General features: G+C 40.2%; 1 protein-coding gene across 5 annotated transcripts in view; it reads left to right on the top strand.

Moving 5' to 3' along the window:
• Window positions 1–17,516, top strand: part of Cdk14 (cyclin dependent kinase 14) — a 532,454-nt gene that overhangs the window by 445,949 nt on the left and 68,989 nt on the right. For all 5 annotated transcript variants that reach the window (XM_034518915.2, XM_076913083.1, XM_034518917.2 and 2 more), the window contains one exon: window positions 4,723–4,866. In XM_034518915.2, coding sequence (XP_034374806.1) covers window positions 4,723–4,838 — 116 coding nt within the window. In that variant the 3' untranslated portion in view covers window positions 4,839–4,866. The remainder of the gene's footprint in view (window positions 1–4,722; window positions 4,867–17,516) is intronic.

The following is a 17,516-nucleotide window of genomic DNA, read 5'->3' as shown; positions in this document are numbered from 1 at the left end:
ATTTACATATTTAGTGCTTTCTGCATACAGTACTATTTTAACTGGCTGCAGTACACAGAGGAAAAATGATTCATTTCTGTTTGATTTTCAGAGACCATCTTGGGTGTAACAATAACCTTCAAAAGCACTGCTAGGCAGTGAGCTGAGGAACAGAGCTGGCAATTGGCAAATACACTGAATTGACATGTAAGAACTGAAGACATGTAATTCATTTTAACTACACATGCTCTTGGTATTTGTACAGACAGCTCTTCTCTAGATCATTTTAAAACAAAACACATTCCTGGGTGGGTTTTTATTTTGTTTTTACAAAAGTGCTCATATTTACACGGGCCTTTTCAATTACATTTAAAGTATTTGGGGAAGGATTTATGGCTGGGAGGAGCTCAGCTTTCTTCCCAAGTGTGAAACAGAATTCTTGTGAAATTTTGAAAAACACCGTGGCAGGAGTAGGAATATTTTTATTCAGTGGTGATATGTTCCAAAGACCCGTTAGATATATTTCGTATTTCCTGATTGTCTTAAAAATAGCATACTGCATAGATACATACATATTTATAATGCATTTATTAATTCTTATGCATACATCACTTATAGTAGACATGAAGTTACTCCCTTTGTCTCTGGAATTTCCGACTACTCCTGCAGTATTGGATTCTCCATAGCAACAATCACAGTCACCCCTTCTTTAAGGACAAAATCCTAAGTAACAACTCCCTTGAGTCTTCTTAACCTAAGTTTTCTTTTTTTTCCTCTCACTCACGTGTACTTCTTCGCCCCTCCTCGCCAAGGCTGTATTGACTGACTCCCCTTATGCTTACAAATCCTCGCTAACATCTCAACATTTCCAGTCTCTGTTTCCTTTATCACCCATTTTACTTCCTTTCGAAAGATCTATCTTCTATTATAATAGTGATTCCAGACTTAAAAGGAAAATTCAAGACTAAAACCTATAGGAAAAGAAAAACAGAACAGATCATTCCTCTCCATATGCTGGAGAAGACAAAAGGTAGACACGGGCTCACTGTGCTATAGCTCGCTGTACTCAAAAGCAGGGCTCCCTTTCCCCATGCAGGGTAGCTTCCACTTTGACCTCCTTGGTGACAGCTCAATGCTATCTGACTCGATGGTGGAGTTTAAGCCAGGATTTTAAGGGTCTGCGAATTCCCAATTCTGTAGTAGTCCTTTCCTGTTAATATGGACTTATTACTCACTTGCCACTTAGTTTATCAGCCAGTGGTTAAATCCAGTTGCTGTAAGGGAGTAAATGCCTACACATTATCACCGAGCAGCAGCCTGCCAACCGAGACAGCCCAGTCCCTGTCATTAACAAGCACAATGTATGCAGAACACCAGAGGGGAATTAAAACCACAAAAAATACCTCAGGGTGGTATTTTTAATATGAGAATTTAATTTGTAATTTCACAGATTAAGAATTTTGGCTGCATTAATCCCTTTATCAGCTCACAGCAGGCTATTTGCAGAAGCATAACCATAAGGCGATATTCATTGGCAGAAACACGTCTCTGCATAACGTCAAACATCACGAGCAGTGAAACCTTTTGAAGGGGGGAGAATAAAGATGAAAAATCATTATATTTTTTAAAGCGAGATTCTACTAAATGCCTCCAGTAACAATTTTGAGTTACAGAAATGTTATTTCTGTGTCTAGAAGATAATCATTATGAAGGGTAAATCGATTCGCAGAAAGGACAATCCCGGTATTAAATACTATAGTCATTTCCATTTAGAACAACGTGGCTGCCCTTGTAAACATGTTTGCAAAACAAAGAATCCCCAGACTTATGTGACTTTGGGAATTAGTTCCTTAAAGTGAATGGCAGGTTTGTGTGACTCTCATCTGAGTGAGTATTCTGCTGACAGTACTTGGAAATTCTTGAGATTCTTCATATTAAACTTCAGATTAGTGTAGATTTTTTTTTTTTTTTTTTTTTTTTTTTTTTTTTTTTTTTGTATAGTTCACTGTCTGGCAAATGCCAGAATTTGTGACACTTCGGAACCCTTCCATCTTCCTTTTCAAGGGAGTTTGGGGGAGGGTGCACCTGGCCAGGCGTACTGCAGAACCAAGGAAGGGATGTGTCTGCAGCCAACTTGGAACTAACTCACAAGTTCCAAGAGCCTGGCTCTCTTGGTCAACTCACATTGTCCTAAGGAAATAGCATAGCAGGGAGAGGCTGAGACAACAGATATTTCTTACAGTTCTAGGGATGGAGAGTTCAAGATGAAAGCGCTGGCTGATTCTGTTCCTGGTAAGGGCTGTCCTCATGGCTCCCAGGAACCACCTTGCTTGGCCTTACAGGGTACAGAGAATATTTCTCTGCTCCTAAAAGGCCACTAATCCTATCACCTCCTAAAGGTTCCATCACTTTGGAGCTGAGTCACTAAGACTTGAAGGGGACACGACAGACATTATGCCATAAAGTTCTCTGTCTATAGTGTTTCATGGCACTTTTTTTTTTTTAGAAGAATGTCCACAAAAGGAAAATACTTAAAGCAGAAAGTGAAACCAAGTTAAAAAGGAGAAGATGGGGCTTCAGCCTCACCTTGCTTTGAGTAGTCAGGCTCTGTGGGATCATATAGTCCACATGGACATGAGAATGAATGCGGCCAGTTGGACCTCATAGGGAAGTGACCACCAGGGAACAGATAACACAGCTGTTAGGGCTGCTCTGGATTCACCAGGAACTGTGGTAGGAAGTCTAAAAATGAAAGTGTGTCATGAATGGCCAAACCCTGCTAGTGGTATAGGAAAAGTCAACATACTTTTTAAAATGGCCACTGAAACACCTTATATCTGTGAACGTTATTGTAGTTATGTAATAAGAAAATTACGTAGAAGCAAAATATTACTGTTAACAGAGCACAAAAAAGAATAAACACATCAAGCAAAAGTAATTATAGGGTTACCTAGGGATCTCTCTGACAACCAGGCTGACCAGGGATGGTGACAGTGTCACTCTCCTGTCCCCAAACACCAACAGCTTTGCTCTACTTCTTCATGAGGATTTCATTGCAGGAAAATAAATAGAGGGTTGATTTAGAAGAAATTCATTAGCTTCCCCAAGCACACCACATGGCACTCTCCTGTGTATACTCTCAAGTCACATAAATAATTGAAGCTGAACTATCCTTGTCGAAGTAAATGAACAAAATACAGTTCACAGCGCAGAGGCCTTGATTTTATTACATTCATTTGCTAATTCACAAAACTCAAATCTCCTAAAAGAAGGCCAGCAAATCGGTCCAGTGTGGAAAGCAATGAGCTGGGAATGAGACAACCCAGCTACAAGCTCGGCTCCACAGGTCCTGGCCAGGCGTGTTATGTGCCTCAGTCCCTCTGTGCTCCCAGCTCCTCATTCAGAGAGCAAGCTGAAGAAGCATGGAAGACCTGAAGGACTTTCCTAGATGTAATGCTTGTAGCGTCACCTGCATTGTCGTCTATAATACCACAATAGTGTGATGCTATTGTGTAGTGTCATGCTATCTTTTTAAGAATATAGCGAGCGCACTTAATTTTTTATTACTAAATTTATTTAATTTGAGACAGGGTTTTACTATATATAGACTAGACTGACCTTGAACTCACAAAGCTCCCTGCCTGCCTCCGCCTTCCTAATGGTGGGACTGGCCAGCTGACGAGCTCTGCTCTTCCCTGTTCCTGTTCCATCTTGAGTGTCTTCTACATAGGCAGCAATAACTCCTATACTGCTATCTTAACACCTCTGTCTTTGGGGGTTTCCCAGCTTTCCCCTTGATCTGTCAGTGGAATTAGGCCCATTTATCTGGCACCTTTTCCTATTAGCACTTCCTTCCCTTGGTTCCCAGGGTAGGATTCTTTCATGGTTTGACTTTCACCTCCTGCAACTTTCCTTTGCAAACTCACTGATCTGCCAGGCAGGCTAAGGGAGGCTGTGAGTTCCCAATGCACCCTCCTTAGACCTTTCTAACTGGTTCATTCCCTAGAGCTCAGTGATTTCCTCCAGCCTCAAGATTTAAATATCACCCACATGCTGACACTGATTCCAAAAGTCCCATTGGAGTCCTAGTTCCCTGACTCTCATATTCAGCCAGCTACTTACCTTCTCCACTTAGCTGCCTGTAGGACACTGAAAGGTTCAGATTGCTAGAATCAAACTCATAATCTTCTCATCACAACTAGCTCCTTCTGAAACTTCCCAGGAAATGTTAGAAGCAAAAAGTACTTCTCTCGGAGGCAAGAGAGATGGCTCAGCAGTTAAGAGCACTGACTGCTCTTCCGGAGGTCCTGAGTTCAATTCCAAGCAACCACATGGTAGCATCTGTAATGGAATCCAGTGCCCTCTTCTAATGTGTCTGAAAACAGTGACAGTGTATTCACATATATAAAATAAATAAATTCTTTTTAAAAAGTACTTCTCTCATGAATGAATCTTTAAAAAAAATGGCAAAGACTTGTCTCCCAATCCAAGTCTTATCATTCTAAGATCAGGGAAACAGGAGCTGTGGCCCCACCTCATGCAAATGTGTATGTGTGTGTACGTGTGTAAATGCATATAGCTGTGTGTGCACCTTTGACCACTTGGAATTTCAAACACTGACACATACCACAGTGTTTCACATGGTGGACATCCAGACGGAATTGCAGTCTTCTTTTCTTCTTTTAAATAAAATGTCAACACGTGTATAAATATGTAAACGGAGACATTTCATTCTCTCCTTAGTGTCTTCTATTTTTACCGTCCCAAATGTGAGATTGCAACCCGAAGCTGGAGAGAGCATGAGGGCCTTTGGAAAAAACAATAGTTATGGGAAAAGCCTATCGAACAGCAAACATTGACAAGCCCAGCGTTCTCAGGAGAGCACAGGTAAGAGGCCCTGCTTTACTAGAGAGTAATATTTGCAATAGACATGGACTAGAGCTTTTCAATGAAAGGTTTCTGTCTCATCCCTCCCTGAAGCTGTCTTATGAGTCCCGCGGGCTTCTTCTGGCATGTATCAAACAGTTGCTAAGGGAGAGAACAATGAGGAATTTCAGTGTTTTCAGCCACCTTCTAAGCTCTTGTAATGTTGTGCTGGATCATTTAAGTTAGCTATGCACTCACACACAAACCACTGAATTGTGAGCATCTGTCCTGATTGAATTGAGAGATTCACTAGCCTCTGCTTCCTGAGTACTGGAATTAAAGCAGTATGCCGACACCACCCACTTCTTGGAAGCCTTTTTACGTTGGTTTTGGTAGAGCATATTCCTTGCTTTTCTGTGTTACATAACTAACTGTTGAATGAAGTGAGCTGAATAAAGGAAGAACTACTAGTGTGTTGTGTGTGTGTGTGTGTGTGTGTGTGTGTGTGTGTGTGTGTTTGAGGGGGTTGGAGATGGAGGTGATGTAGGCCAGAGGTTCATATCAAATACCTCCCTCAATCTCTGTCCACCTTATTTTTTTAAGCCAGGCTCTTTCATTGAACCTGGAGCTCTCTGACTCAGGTAGAATAGCTACTGTCCAGCAAGCCTCAGAGGTCCTCCTGTCTCTGCCTCCCTAACATTAAGGTTACAGGCATGAGCTACCATGCTTGACTATCATCATCATCATCATCATTTGGGGGAATAGCCTGATTCTCTTCTATTTGAATATATGGTAAGAATCAAAGTGGATTTATAGAAAAGATGGTGCACACAGCTCTGTGATATACCTGCCAGTATCTTCAGCCATTTGGGAAATTAGCTTTTTATGCCCTCAACAGGGAGGTTAATCTCGCTGGCCTAAGGATGTGGCAGCAATTTATGTTGCTTTAGAAGAGGAAAAACGGGCTCCTGGTAAAAGCGTGGCATGCAAATGCTGGCCATGACATAATGCTACTACACCTCAGAAGAGACGACAGCATTCTTTAGGCCATTGTATATGAAGTCCTTGTCATCTGGGACCCACTCTGAGTTGCAATGGTCAGATAGATTATGGCTACAAGTCTAACCAATTTCTGACCAGTAGCCTCATGGTTCTGAGAATGGTTTTATTCATAAGAGTTATATGTAACCTGCATATTTTAACAGTATTTAACTCCTGCGTTATAAACCCTTTAGCTAATTCAGTAGAATGAGAATGAACATTGGCTGTTTTATTGACTCATGCTCACAAGCAAGCCTGAATTTCAGTGGCAGGACTGTGCTTGCGTGCCCTTCTTCTTGGCTCTTCTGAACTCTCCAGATCTACCCAGTCAAAGCTGCTAGGATGTGTTTAAGATTAGCTCATTATTGTAAAATCAAAAGGAGCTGACTGGACAGAGTCTGCCCAGAAAGACTCAAAACTTGCTAATTGAAAAGAAGTTTTTAAAGGTGCTTGGGATCAGGGCCAACAGTACTTGGAAACCCCACAGTACACTTCCTCACACTGCATCCAGGCTTAGCTCCACAGTGGACAAGTTTCTCCACAATGGTCTGATAACAGTACAAATATTCTCCCCATGAGTAATGTCTTTGTCACATCAATGTTGAAGGCTTCAATATTGTTGTTGGTCTATGGAGCACATCTGATTCAACAGGCCACTAAAGAAACATCTCCATTCTCTTCATAAAAGCTGCAGGAAATCTGGATTCTAACATGTTGCTGTAAACAGGAAAAAAAAAAATCATCTTAGTTTCTTATTTTACCAAACATATCCATGTTAGAGATCAAATATTTTAATGATTCCCTACAATATATGTCATGGCTCTTTTTTTTCTAGTAGATGAATTTCCAACTAAAGACGTTATGAAACAAGAAACCATGTTAATAAATCTTAGGGGGTCAAAGATATAATTTTCTTTGATTTTCTTTCCTTTTCAAACATTTACTCATCACCTGTTTGGAGTCTGTGACATAGTAATTTTCCCTGAATTGTCTTGAGTTTTTTTTGTAACACCCAGAGTGACTGAGAAGGAGAATGAGGGGAAGAGACTGGGGGCTGAGGTAGTCTGAGCCCAGGCTAGAGTTTTCACCACCTCTCCTTGGTGATCAGCGGGCTCTAGGTGTGGAACTTGCATTGTGTCATGCTGCTTTTGAGATGACGGGAACAAGGGCGTGCAAGAATGCTCTAGTCCTAATATCTCTCCTGTACCTCAGTGCCACATTATTTTCTTTCTTGCAAACTAAGGTCACTTCAATTATTTAGTTAATAATGTCGGATTTGCATAAATTGGCCTTAGTGGAAAAGCTAATGAGATGCATTTTGCTGTGCAGAAGAAAGCAATTGGGTTTTAGCATCTTGTAGCAAAATTAAATGAAAAGCAAGCCAAAAGTGCCAAAAGTGCCTGAGTTAAGATTAGGACAGATGCCACGGGTGATCCGACTACTGAGCTCCCTTCAGTTCCGTATTCTTTAGTGATATTCACTAGCTATTTCAAAGCTTATTCTCACTCATTTGGTTACCATTGAGAGTTGAATAAAACCCAACAGAGTCTCAACTGTACATAGAAATCATTCATCAAGGAAAATACTACTGGTAATATCGAATACCACATACATTAGTAACACATTTGTATGTGGTAATACCAACCATAAGCCTGTGCTGAGAAATTTTTCAGTGTTCTGAACTGGCATAGAGTGTTGGTCACTGTCTTTTTACACACTATTGGGATAAGAATACCCCTTCTCAATGAATCAGTAGTCTTGGACTCCATTAAACTCATAGTAACCTTACAAATATTTGTCTAGTGTATGAAGTAATACTGTTTGGTTTAGTTGAAGAGATTAACTTTGGTGATCTACTTCTGTTTCAACATATCATTATTCTTGCTCCACATTTTTTAAGTATTACATGGTAATGAAAAAAGTCATTAGTCTCACTTTGCTTGCCCCAGTTAGTAAACAGTCATTTCCTCAAAGAGATGGATCTATCAGGCAAAGAGATTAGAAAGAACTAATTGTTCAAGAAGTTTCATTGAATCACTTTTACTGAATAGGATCAAGGGTTCTGTTTTTGTTTACTTGGTATATTGTTTATTTGCCATGACCCAGTGTTCTAGTGCCACACTCTCTGAAAATAGACATCTCCTATTCTGGAATACCAAACTCCTGCAGAGTTTTCCAATCCAATTCATAGGGCCCATGAATCAATATTTTAACAAACTCCAGTGGTCATTAATTGACTACTGAGAGAGGCAGAATAAATTGTCCCCTGGGATGAGCTCCCTAATTGGTTACCTCATACCTAGTGGTCACCTCTAATCACATATTCCAAGGAGCAAAGCTGGATGGGCTCAGTGGGTTGTATCTATGCATTCATTGGGGCGATGTGTGCATGTGTGTATTTGTATGTAACAATAATTACAGAGGATATAAATGGGGGTCAGGAGTGGGCTGGAAAGAGGAAAAGGTAAGACAGAAATGACAGAAATACAGTACTCACACATCAAATTCTTTTAAAAGTGTAAGAACTTGAGGGGACCCTATATAGTCAAGGCTTCAGTAGTTATTCAGGGATTGCATGTTTATAAGGTAAAACAAACAACTTACTTGGGTCAGGACAGGGTAAAGATAAACTAGGAAAATAGTATTTTACACCAGGAAGCAGGGCTACTTGTTGTCCCTCTCTTCATTCCTTCCTTTTTCCTTTTCCTTAAGAAAGAATGGTGTCACAGCGTGTAATGCCCATTTAAAATTAGTGAATTTAATTTCAATCTACCTTAAATATCTCTTCCTTGCTAGAATTTCTCATGCTGTATGGTTGAAGTGGGTAGTCACCATGTCTGAGAAGACTGGGCAGGCATCTCACAGTGCCCTTCTGGACAATATTGATGGAAAACTCTCCTTCCATTCACCTTTGTAGGGAAAATTCAAGAAAACAGAACTGAATTCTTTGCAGTAGAGTCTATTTTAGTGCTAGATGAAAATTTCTTCAGAATAATGCAGACTGTGAGGAAAGAGGCACTTGCTAGAGCAAAGAAAATAGAGCCAGATCCAGATGACTGAGTTACTCGAGAGGCATAGAATGACACAAAAACTATTGCCCACAGGAGCGAGAGATGAGGTTAGCAAGGGCATAACTCGACTGAAGTGCCACAGTGGCCTCCTCAGTTAGCAGCAGTATGCAAAAGGAAGGCAAATTGACAGCCTATATAGCTGCACAGGCAAGCTTCACAAAGACAACGCTGTAAGGCAGAGGCCAGCAGTAGACTTAATCTGTCTGCCATATTGACTCTGGAAACTACTTTAGGAGATGGAGCCACCCAAGGTTCTCCTCCATGCTGTGACACTGTGGTGGCTCACATTTTTGGTCTGGGTCAACTCATATTGTCTTCATCTTCCCTTCACCTTGTAGCTTCTGCTGCCTTGTTTCTGCTTACTCATGGATCTGTCTTCCTCTCTCTTCCCTTTGTCCTATTTGTGGAGGAGTCTGCTGCTGCTCTCTTATTGCCTTGGATCCTAAAACCCTCCCAGAGAGCTGTTCTGATTTGTATAACTATCATCAGCAGTCAAGAGTGAGGCTATTGGGTGACCCCTCCTTTTATGAGCTACTGGCTGACTCCAAGCTGCTTCTCAGTCTGAATTAAGCCTGGTCCAGTCCACTTATCTGCAATTTGGGTAGCTAGCCTGTTCATAAAGACCCCTCAAAATGCAGCTCTGAACTTATCTGTCCCAAAAGTTTCAGTGATGCAAAGAAGACAACCATGTGCCCAGAATGTATGTTGCCCTAGCAGCGTGGGACAAGAGTATAAGGCTCAATTTGACTGTGATACTGAAGATATTTGGGGCTCACTGTGAGATATTTGGGCCTATTGGTAAAGGTTTTTTCTTAAGTCTTGTCTCACTTTCTCAATTCCAGACACAAAAGAAGAGAATGGCTATTCAGATGTATCCTCATCTTTATTCATTTGTTAAATCTAGGTTTCTTTCCAGAGAAGAACGATCACTCCCTTTCTTCTTGTTGCCAGGACTGTTACTCTCTGTGTGATCCAATAAGTGTTTCTTCTTAGCAACTGCAGTTTCATCATTTCTGTTGTCTTGGGTAGTTGGCAACATTTGTGGAAATAATAAGAATAGAGGAAGCAAGCACCAGCATCCTCTCAGGCTTTTTCTGAAGAGAGCCCTGGTTGCTGTCATTGCTCCAGCTGGACAGGAAAACCAAGACAGAACTCTACATCACAGATACATGATACATGCTATAGGTACTAGACTGAGAAGAGCCTTCAACATTGCTCTGTGTTCCACCCACCCACCTCAGGCCCTTTCCTGTAATGGGGTGACTTCATGCACTCCAGCACAGTTATGAATGCAACCGGACAAATATGTAGACCACCACCCCTTCTTGCAATGTCATTGCTGGATACCCCTGCAGGCTTAGCTGTCTTCCATTGCTGAGGAGTCTTTGATCTCCTTTAGTGGCTTCAGTCAGGCTGTAGAAGTTTGCCTCTTCTAGCCTTTCCCTCTCCATCTTTTTCTTTGGGCTCTGATCTGTATTCTGCATCAACAGCACCCCAACTCCACAAGTGGGTGAGCAAAAGACTTAGGCCTTGACTATGGACAAGCAGAATGAAAACATTCTAGTGTGTTCCAGGAGTGTGCTTGCAAATTTTATTTTGTGTTGAAATAGCAAACTCTTTGTGCCATACATAAATGTGAACATATATTTTATTTTTCGAAACTGAGTATAATTCATATGATATCTACCCTTTATGTCTAAACAATACATTGTACTTATCTTAAAAACAAACAATCTGGAGTGATTGTTTTAATAATACAAATAATGATAGCCTTTGACCTCCATTTTCTTTGTTTCATCCTAAGATTAGGGATTTTTTTTTTTTTTTTTTTAAATCTGTTTATTTAGCTGACTTTTGGTTTTGCATATTTCCATGGCTATTTGTTTGGGGTATTTTGTTTGTTTGACATTTTTGTTTTTTAAGTGGCTGAAAGAAAAACTGATTTGATGCTCCACAAACTGGCTCATTAGTCCATGGATCCTAAAACAAATTATCTTTGTGTATTCTCTGTGTGTTTATGTGTCTGTGAATTAGCATTTGCAGATGAGAGGAGTTTAAAACTATGAATTGGACAGAGAAAACAACACTTGCAGCTTGCCTCTTCTGACAGTACAAAGACAAAATAAATTTCTTAGGGACTGTTTGCTAACAGTATAATCTGAGGAGAGCCTGCGCATAGACAGAGGCACAGGTGTGAGTAACTAATAACCAAACTGTATTTTAGAACATATGGCTCCACCTGTGGCTTGTGGGTATTATCAGCTCAGGAACTCCATTTTTTCTTTTCATTTAATGTTGTTGATTCTTATGGATTTAGGGGTACAGGAGGAATTGTTTGTGCCCTAAGTGCACAGTATTGCATTATTAATAGCAGGATAGCATCTGAGTTCCCTCCTCTGCCCCCAGACTGTCTTTGTGGTCTGCTGGCACTCTAGGAAGTGTCTGAGCATAAAAGGAGGCTGTTTGGGCCAAGTAGGCTGCTGGGCTGGCATTTTAATGCATGGAGGACAGTGTACAGATGACAGCGTTGAGAGAGAAAGCCAGGCAGGACCTCGGAACTGAACCCATTGGCGCTCAGACCAGGCTCCTCACTCCCTGAGGCCATCCTCTCCTGGGAGACTTATTTAAGTGGGGAATGGGTTTAGAGGCTTAGCCACTGGGACCCAGGCACAAAATGAGGGCCTTAATCAGACTAATATTCTAGCAAGCATAATGGAAACCTCACCCAGAATGAATCCTAATAAGTAAAGTTAAAAATTTTACAAGTGTAAGTAACAAAATGTTTACAGTACTCTGAGATGCTTCTGTAAATAAAGCTTTTAAGAACATGAAATTGGTCGTGCAAATGAATAATTTACTGGGTCTCTTTTGGAATTTAGAATGGCTGCTGTTTCAATACACACACACCCACATCAAAGAGAGTAATTTTTCGATAGATGTAGAGTGTTGAAGTAACAACACGTGGATTAAACCTTACTTTTCCACCTCTGGAAATATTGTGCAAGGTCTAGAAAAAAAAAACCAAAACAATATAAAGTTAGAGAAACTGGTGGGATACATAAGCCAAACACTGTACCGTTAGTTCCCTTACTTGGGCGAGATGCTCCCTTGTGGGGTATCACTATTCTTTTATAGTAGTTAGTGTTCTGTGCAGTGCCATTGGATTTTTTTTTAATTGCTCTGGATTATAATTTTCAATGCAATTAGCAAAATACCTTCAATTACATGATAATTGTGAATGAGGTTACTGGCTTAATTACTATAAATGGAAAAGATGTGTGATTATCATGTGCAACTACATCATGTCCAGTACTTACTCCATACAGTGCTGTAATGATAACACATAATTATGTTGTATCTTTTCCTCGGTCAACAAATCTCCATAGGAAAATACACAGAGTTGTGATCCATTGACAATAAGCCACCCACTGGACCCCTCTTTGTGAGGTAATTGGGTTATTCTGTGAGTATAATTGAATACATACATCTAAATGTGAAAAAGAAAAAAAAAGAAAACCGACTTTGCCCCATTGATCAAAACCGCTCAAATTACTAAGGTCTGTGAGTTCCAGTAATTTAATCTTTCCTAAACGTAACGCTAAGTCCCACCCTACCTGTTCCTGTCTGTTTTCAACCTTCATCAGCACCGTCCATATTAAAATATGCCCGAGGGAAAAAAGAGGGCTTGTCTTGGCTGTGACAAACATTATAATCATCCCTGGTTTACAGATGCACACTTAACAAGCTTATAGCACATAATTAATTCTGCGAAGGATGCCGCTTGACAGAGCTGGATTATGCGGATTGCATATTGATAGTGGCAGGAGAAAACGAATCTATTCTCTCTGGGTAAGGTGGGGTTTTCTTGTGTTCTCTAGAAACTGGCACATCTCAGAGGTGTTGCTCTCAAAATGATCTCAGGATGGAGAGAAATCAGTAATTACAGAGCCAGGCATTCAGTTGTGCCCTAATTTTCCCACCAGTTTTTCAGTGTTTCAGCTGCCTCGGAGACTTCAAGTATTCTCATTAGGTAGCGGCAGAGGCAACGGCCTTGCCGACTCCCTCATTCTCTCCCTGGCTTTTCTTCCTTCCCCCTCCTTCCGATCCTGCCTTGGGAGTGACTGTGAAGATCATTTGCCGGAGTGATTGGCAGGTTAGAGGATTCGATCAGATGAGTTCCTCTTAGTGCAGGTCAAAAAGGCTAGTTAGCAGGAGCTGTGGGAAAATGCCAGCAGCATTCGAAATGGGAAATGTCATGACTTCCAGGCAGGGGGTGCCACCTGGAACAGAAAGCCCTCAGCTCATTAGCTAGTTACAGGATGCAGGCTTAACTGGAGGGAGCAAGGAAGGAAAGATAATACCCAATAGGGACAACGATTGTGAAGTGGAATTGATTTCATGTATAATTTGTTTATCACTAGAGGGGACAAATGCTGTCCTCCTGACATGAGCCGAGGAGTGTGGACTGTGAATGAAGCAACTTAGCATAATCTGCAGGTTGAGCTTCGGATTTAAAGAATGCAAACTTCTTTATTCTTAACTGTGAAAATGATCGGGTCATGTTACACTAATTAAAGCTGACACACTCTGAAATGTTTCATCTGTGCAATGGTGGCGACTCCGCAGAAACAGAGGTGGGCAGCTTTAGGAGAGAAGATGGTTGTTTTCCCCTGCTGGTGTGGAGGACTAGCTTAGCTGCAGACGGAATCCTAAGAGGGCTGGTGTGTTTATGCTCACTGCTTAGGAACACCACACAAATCAAACCAGGGTTCTCGATTTACAGGCAATCTCCCCGTTGATATGGGAGACCTGAAGCCTTCTGGGATATTTACATCTGACCCTCGTTAAAAGAGAAGTAATCTTGACTGCAACTGCATCATATTTTGGTACATGGTTCAATATTTAATCTTTGCTTCTCTTAAAGGGGAAGCTGTCCAATTTCACTACAGTCTGGACGGCAGTTCACCTCGAATTTGATCTATGGCCAACAGACTACAAACAACACTAAACAATAAGATATGCTCACAGAGAAAGTTAAAGCCTATGAGTTGTTAAAGGAAGCGTAGTGACAAAGCAGAGAATGTTTTTTCCTCACAGGTGCTCCTGGACCAGGCCCTGAAGAAACCCCCAGTGGTTTCCACAATGACTTAAATAGGTCTTGATGTGGAGCCTTTGTTCACATAAATTCTATTAGAAGTTGTATTTTCTTTTGGTAAGGAGTTTTATGATATCATTTATCATTTGCTTGGAGATCATCGTGCTGTTGTTTTAGTCTCTGTGGTTTCAGTTGTAGGTCTGCCTGGTTGAAGACTGATGGGTGTTTGCTCAGCATCTCTGTTCTGCTGAGGAACTAGGTATTCAAAATGTCTTTGCCCTTCCCCTGAAGTAGTGAGACATTTTATGAGGCCATTATTAAGTACCGAAGATTGTTTTATCAAGCAGCCTCAGACTGCTGTGTACTGTGAACTGCACTCCTAAACCATCTCCATCAAAATACCAGTGCAAAATGTATTTCTGTATCTAACACAGAAAGCTTAGCGTCAAGCTACTGTTTATACTGTCAAGTTGCACTGCATTAGATCTGTCAAATCAAAATATTTAAACATCCATGAGAATCTATTCATCTCTTCATTTGAGAGTTTTATTGTATACTCCACAAACTGGCCTTGAAGGGAATATAAATACACACATATGCATATACATACACATATATGAGAATGGTTCACCTAAAATAAGCATTATTTACCACAGTTTGTTAATAACTGGCAGATTATATAGAAAAATGAATGATTTTTTAAAGAAACCATTGTCATTTCACTTGTTTAACTGAGGACTGGAGGTATACCTCAGATCTGTGGGTTTGTGGGGGTAGTTTTTCTTTGTTTTGCTTTGCTTCTCCTTGGTGCTAGGCACAAACAACCACTAGATAGATGATAGCTAGCTAGCTAGATGATTAATAGATAGATAGATGATAGATAGATGATAGAAATAGATGATAGATGATAATAGAAATAGATAATAGATGATAGATAATAGATAGGTGATAGAAAGATAGACAGATCATAGGTAGGTAGATAGATAAAAACATTGATAGATACACAAATGATAGATGATAGATAGATAGATAGATAGATAGATTATATGTAGGCAGGCAAACAGATGATAGATAGATGATGGGTAGGTAGGTAAATAAATAGATCATAGGTAGATAGATAACAGATGACAAATGATAGGTAGGTAGGTAGGTAAATAGATAGATGATAGGTAGATAGATAAATAGATGATAGATATATAGATGATTGATAGACAGACAGACAGACATTTAAAATCCTTGACTGTCTATAGTGATTTCTCAGGCTGTCACCCTGTCACTTCAGAGGCAGCTGCCCTATGGAGAGGTCACACCTGCCTGGTCTCAGTGCCTTATTGTTTTCCCCAACTCAGCCTAAAAAGCCAACTTTGTGTTCACTACCTTTGTGGTCTCTGATATTTTGACTTTTGGGTTGCCCCTCTTATGGAGCTTGGCATCCCTGTATTTACCCTTCTCTTTGTTGAGCCTTTCCAAACTCTATGGACTGGGTTAGCATTGCTTAAAGTCTCATCTTAAGGTGTGAGGCTTTTTCTCAGATAAGGTCCCTTTGAGTTCCAGGAAAGGAAATGGCACCCTGTGATTGTCCTCTGTACAGCATTTACCCTACAGTTCCACACAGAATCAAAATGGCTTCATTCCTGGCCTCAAATGCTGCCTTTCACACATGTAGATTCTTGCACGACTTCAGTTCAGGAGGTGGCTGAGTTGGCTTCTCATGGTGAATCAAGGCAGCGGCAACAACAGGTGATTCCTGGGAGTTCCTTCATGCTACCAATCACAGCATTCTATATGCTACGTCCATTCAATACTAATCTTAATGCAGGAATAAAAGTTATTTATGTTTATCAAGTCCCTACTCTGACACATTTTCATAAGTCACATCTACTGTGTCCCTACCTGCCATGCTTGTCTCAGGAGGAAGGTGACAGTTCTCTGACATACATGCTGAACCAGATGCTTTGATTTCTGAAACTTAGATTTTAGTTGGAACAAACTTACAAACTATGGTTATTCTAACTTGGATAAGCATTTGACTGTATTTTTTCATATATGTAAAACGGTGAATCTCCCATTCACAGAAGACAGTGTTCATGGAAGGTAGTCAAAACCAGCTGTTGCTGTTGATAAAATTGAAGTTTTTAATAGAAAATTAGAATTTGAGAAAACTGTGGAAAACTTTGATTTGCCATTGTGAGACAGTTTTCAAAAACCCTCTCAAGTAAGATTCATGGTATTTTTTATTGTTATTGTTATTATTATTGTTTATAATAGAGTCTTCTAATGCTTGGAAAATCAGTAGGAAACTTCTATTTGTTTTGTTGTGGTAAAGGGTTATCTGTAGTTATCTGGAAAAGCTGCTAATCTGTGTCCTTTCCTTATAATGTATCCCTGAGAGGCAAGCACATATTTTTATCATTTTCCTCAGCCAAAACAACATATAATAGCAGATTAATTAACTTAAATAATTATAAATACTTACATGGATTATTTTGTTGTTGTTGTTGTTTGTATATTTGTTAGGGGTTTACCCTGTTTTTATTATGTTACTTTATTTTATTTTGAGGCCAGATTTCACTCTGTAACTCATGCTGGCTTCAGAGTTGTCATATTCCTGGCACTGATTATAGATACGTGTCTCTACATCTGAGTATACAGTAGTGCCATGTTCTCTTTGGATAATACAGTTACTTTTAGTCAAATAACATATTGATGGTAATAGGTAATGATAATTTAGTGAATGAAATGGTTTGTGTGTGTATGTGTGTCCTGTGTGTGTGTGTGTATGTGTGTGTCCTGTGTGTGTGTGTATGTGTGTGTGTCCTGTGTGTGTGTGTGTGTGTGTGTGTGTCCTGTGTGTGTGTATGTATGTGTCCTGTGTGTGTGTATGTGTGTGTGTCCTGTGTGTGTGTGTATGTGTGTGTGTCCTGTGTGTGTAGTGTTGTGTTATATTGGTTATATTATTCTTTTGAAGAATTACTCTTCTCTGAAAAATTCTTTTTGCCATATAAAATTATTCTAATTTTATCAATTTTATTTTGTGTCTTAACATCCTTAGGGTAGAACAAATAAATATGTGTTCACATAGCTATCATCTGAAAATCATGATAGTGTCATTTAATATATTTTCATGGTGAATTGACAGAGTCTTAGAGATTATTTCTGTCCATTAGGTTTTGAGGGCTGGGCCCAGTTGCTGTGCTATGCAGTCATAGAGCTATGGGCATATTTAGAGTTCAGAATCCAAAAGAACTGAGCGTGAGGAGGAGGAGTCAGTGGAGGGTTGTAATTTATTTATTTTATTTATTTACTTGAGGAAGTTTCTCTATGTGTAGCCCTGGCTATTCTGGAACTCACGTTGTAGACCAGGCTGGCCTCAAATTAACATAGAATGGGCTACCACTGCCTTCAGAGTGCTGGGACTGAAGATGTACACCACCACACCCGGCTGGGCTGGTTTTTTTAATTCA

Source organism: Arvicanthis niloticus, chromosome 15 (assembly GCF_011762505.2).
Source record: "Arvicanthis niloticus isolate mArvNil1 chromosome 15, mArvNil1.pat.X, whole genome shotgun sequence".
NCBI classification, from domain to species: Eukaryota; Metazoa; Chordata; class Mammalia; order Rodentia; family Muridae; genus Arvicanthis; species Arvicanthis niloticus.
This window is presented reverse-complemented; position numbering and strand designations above follow the sequence as displayed.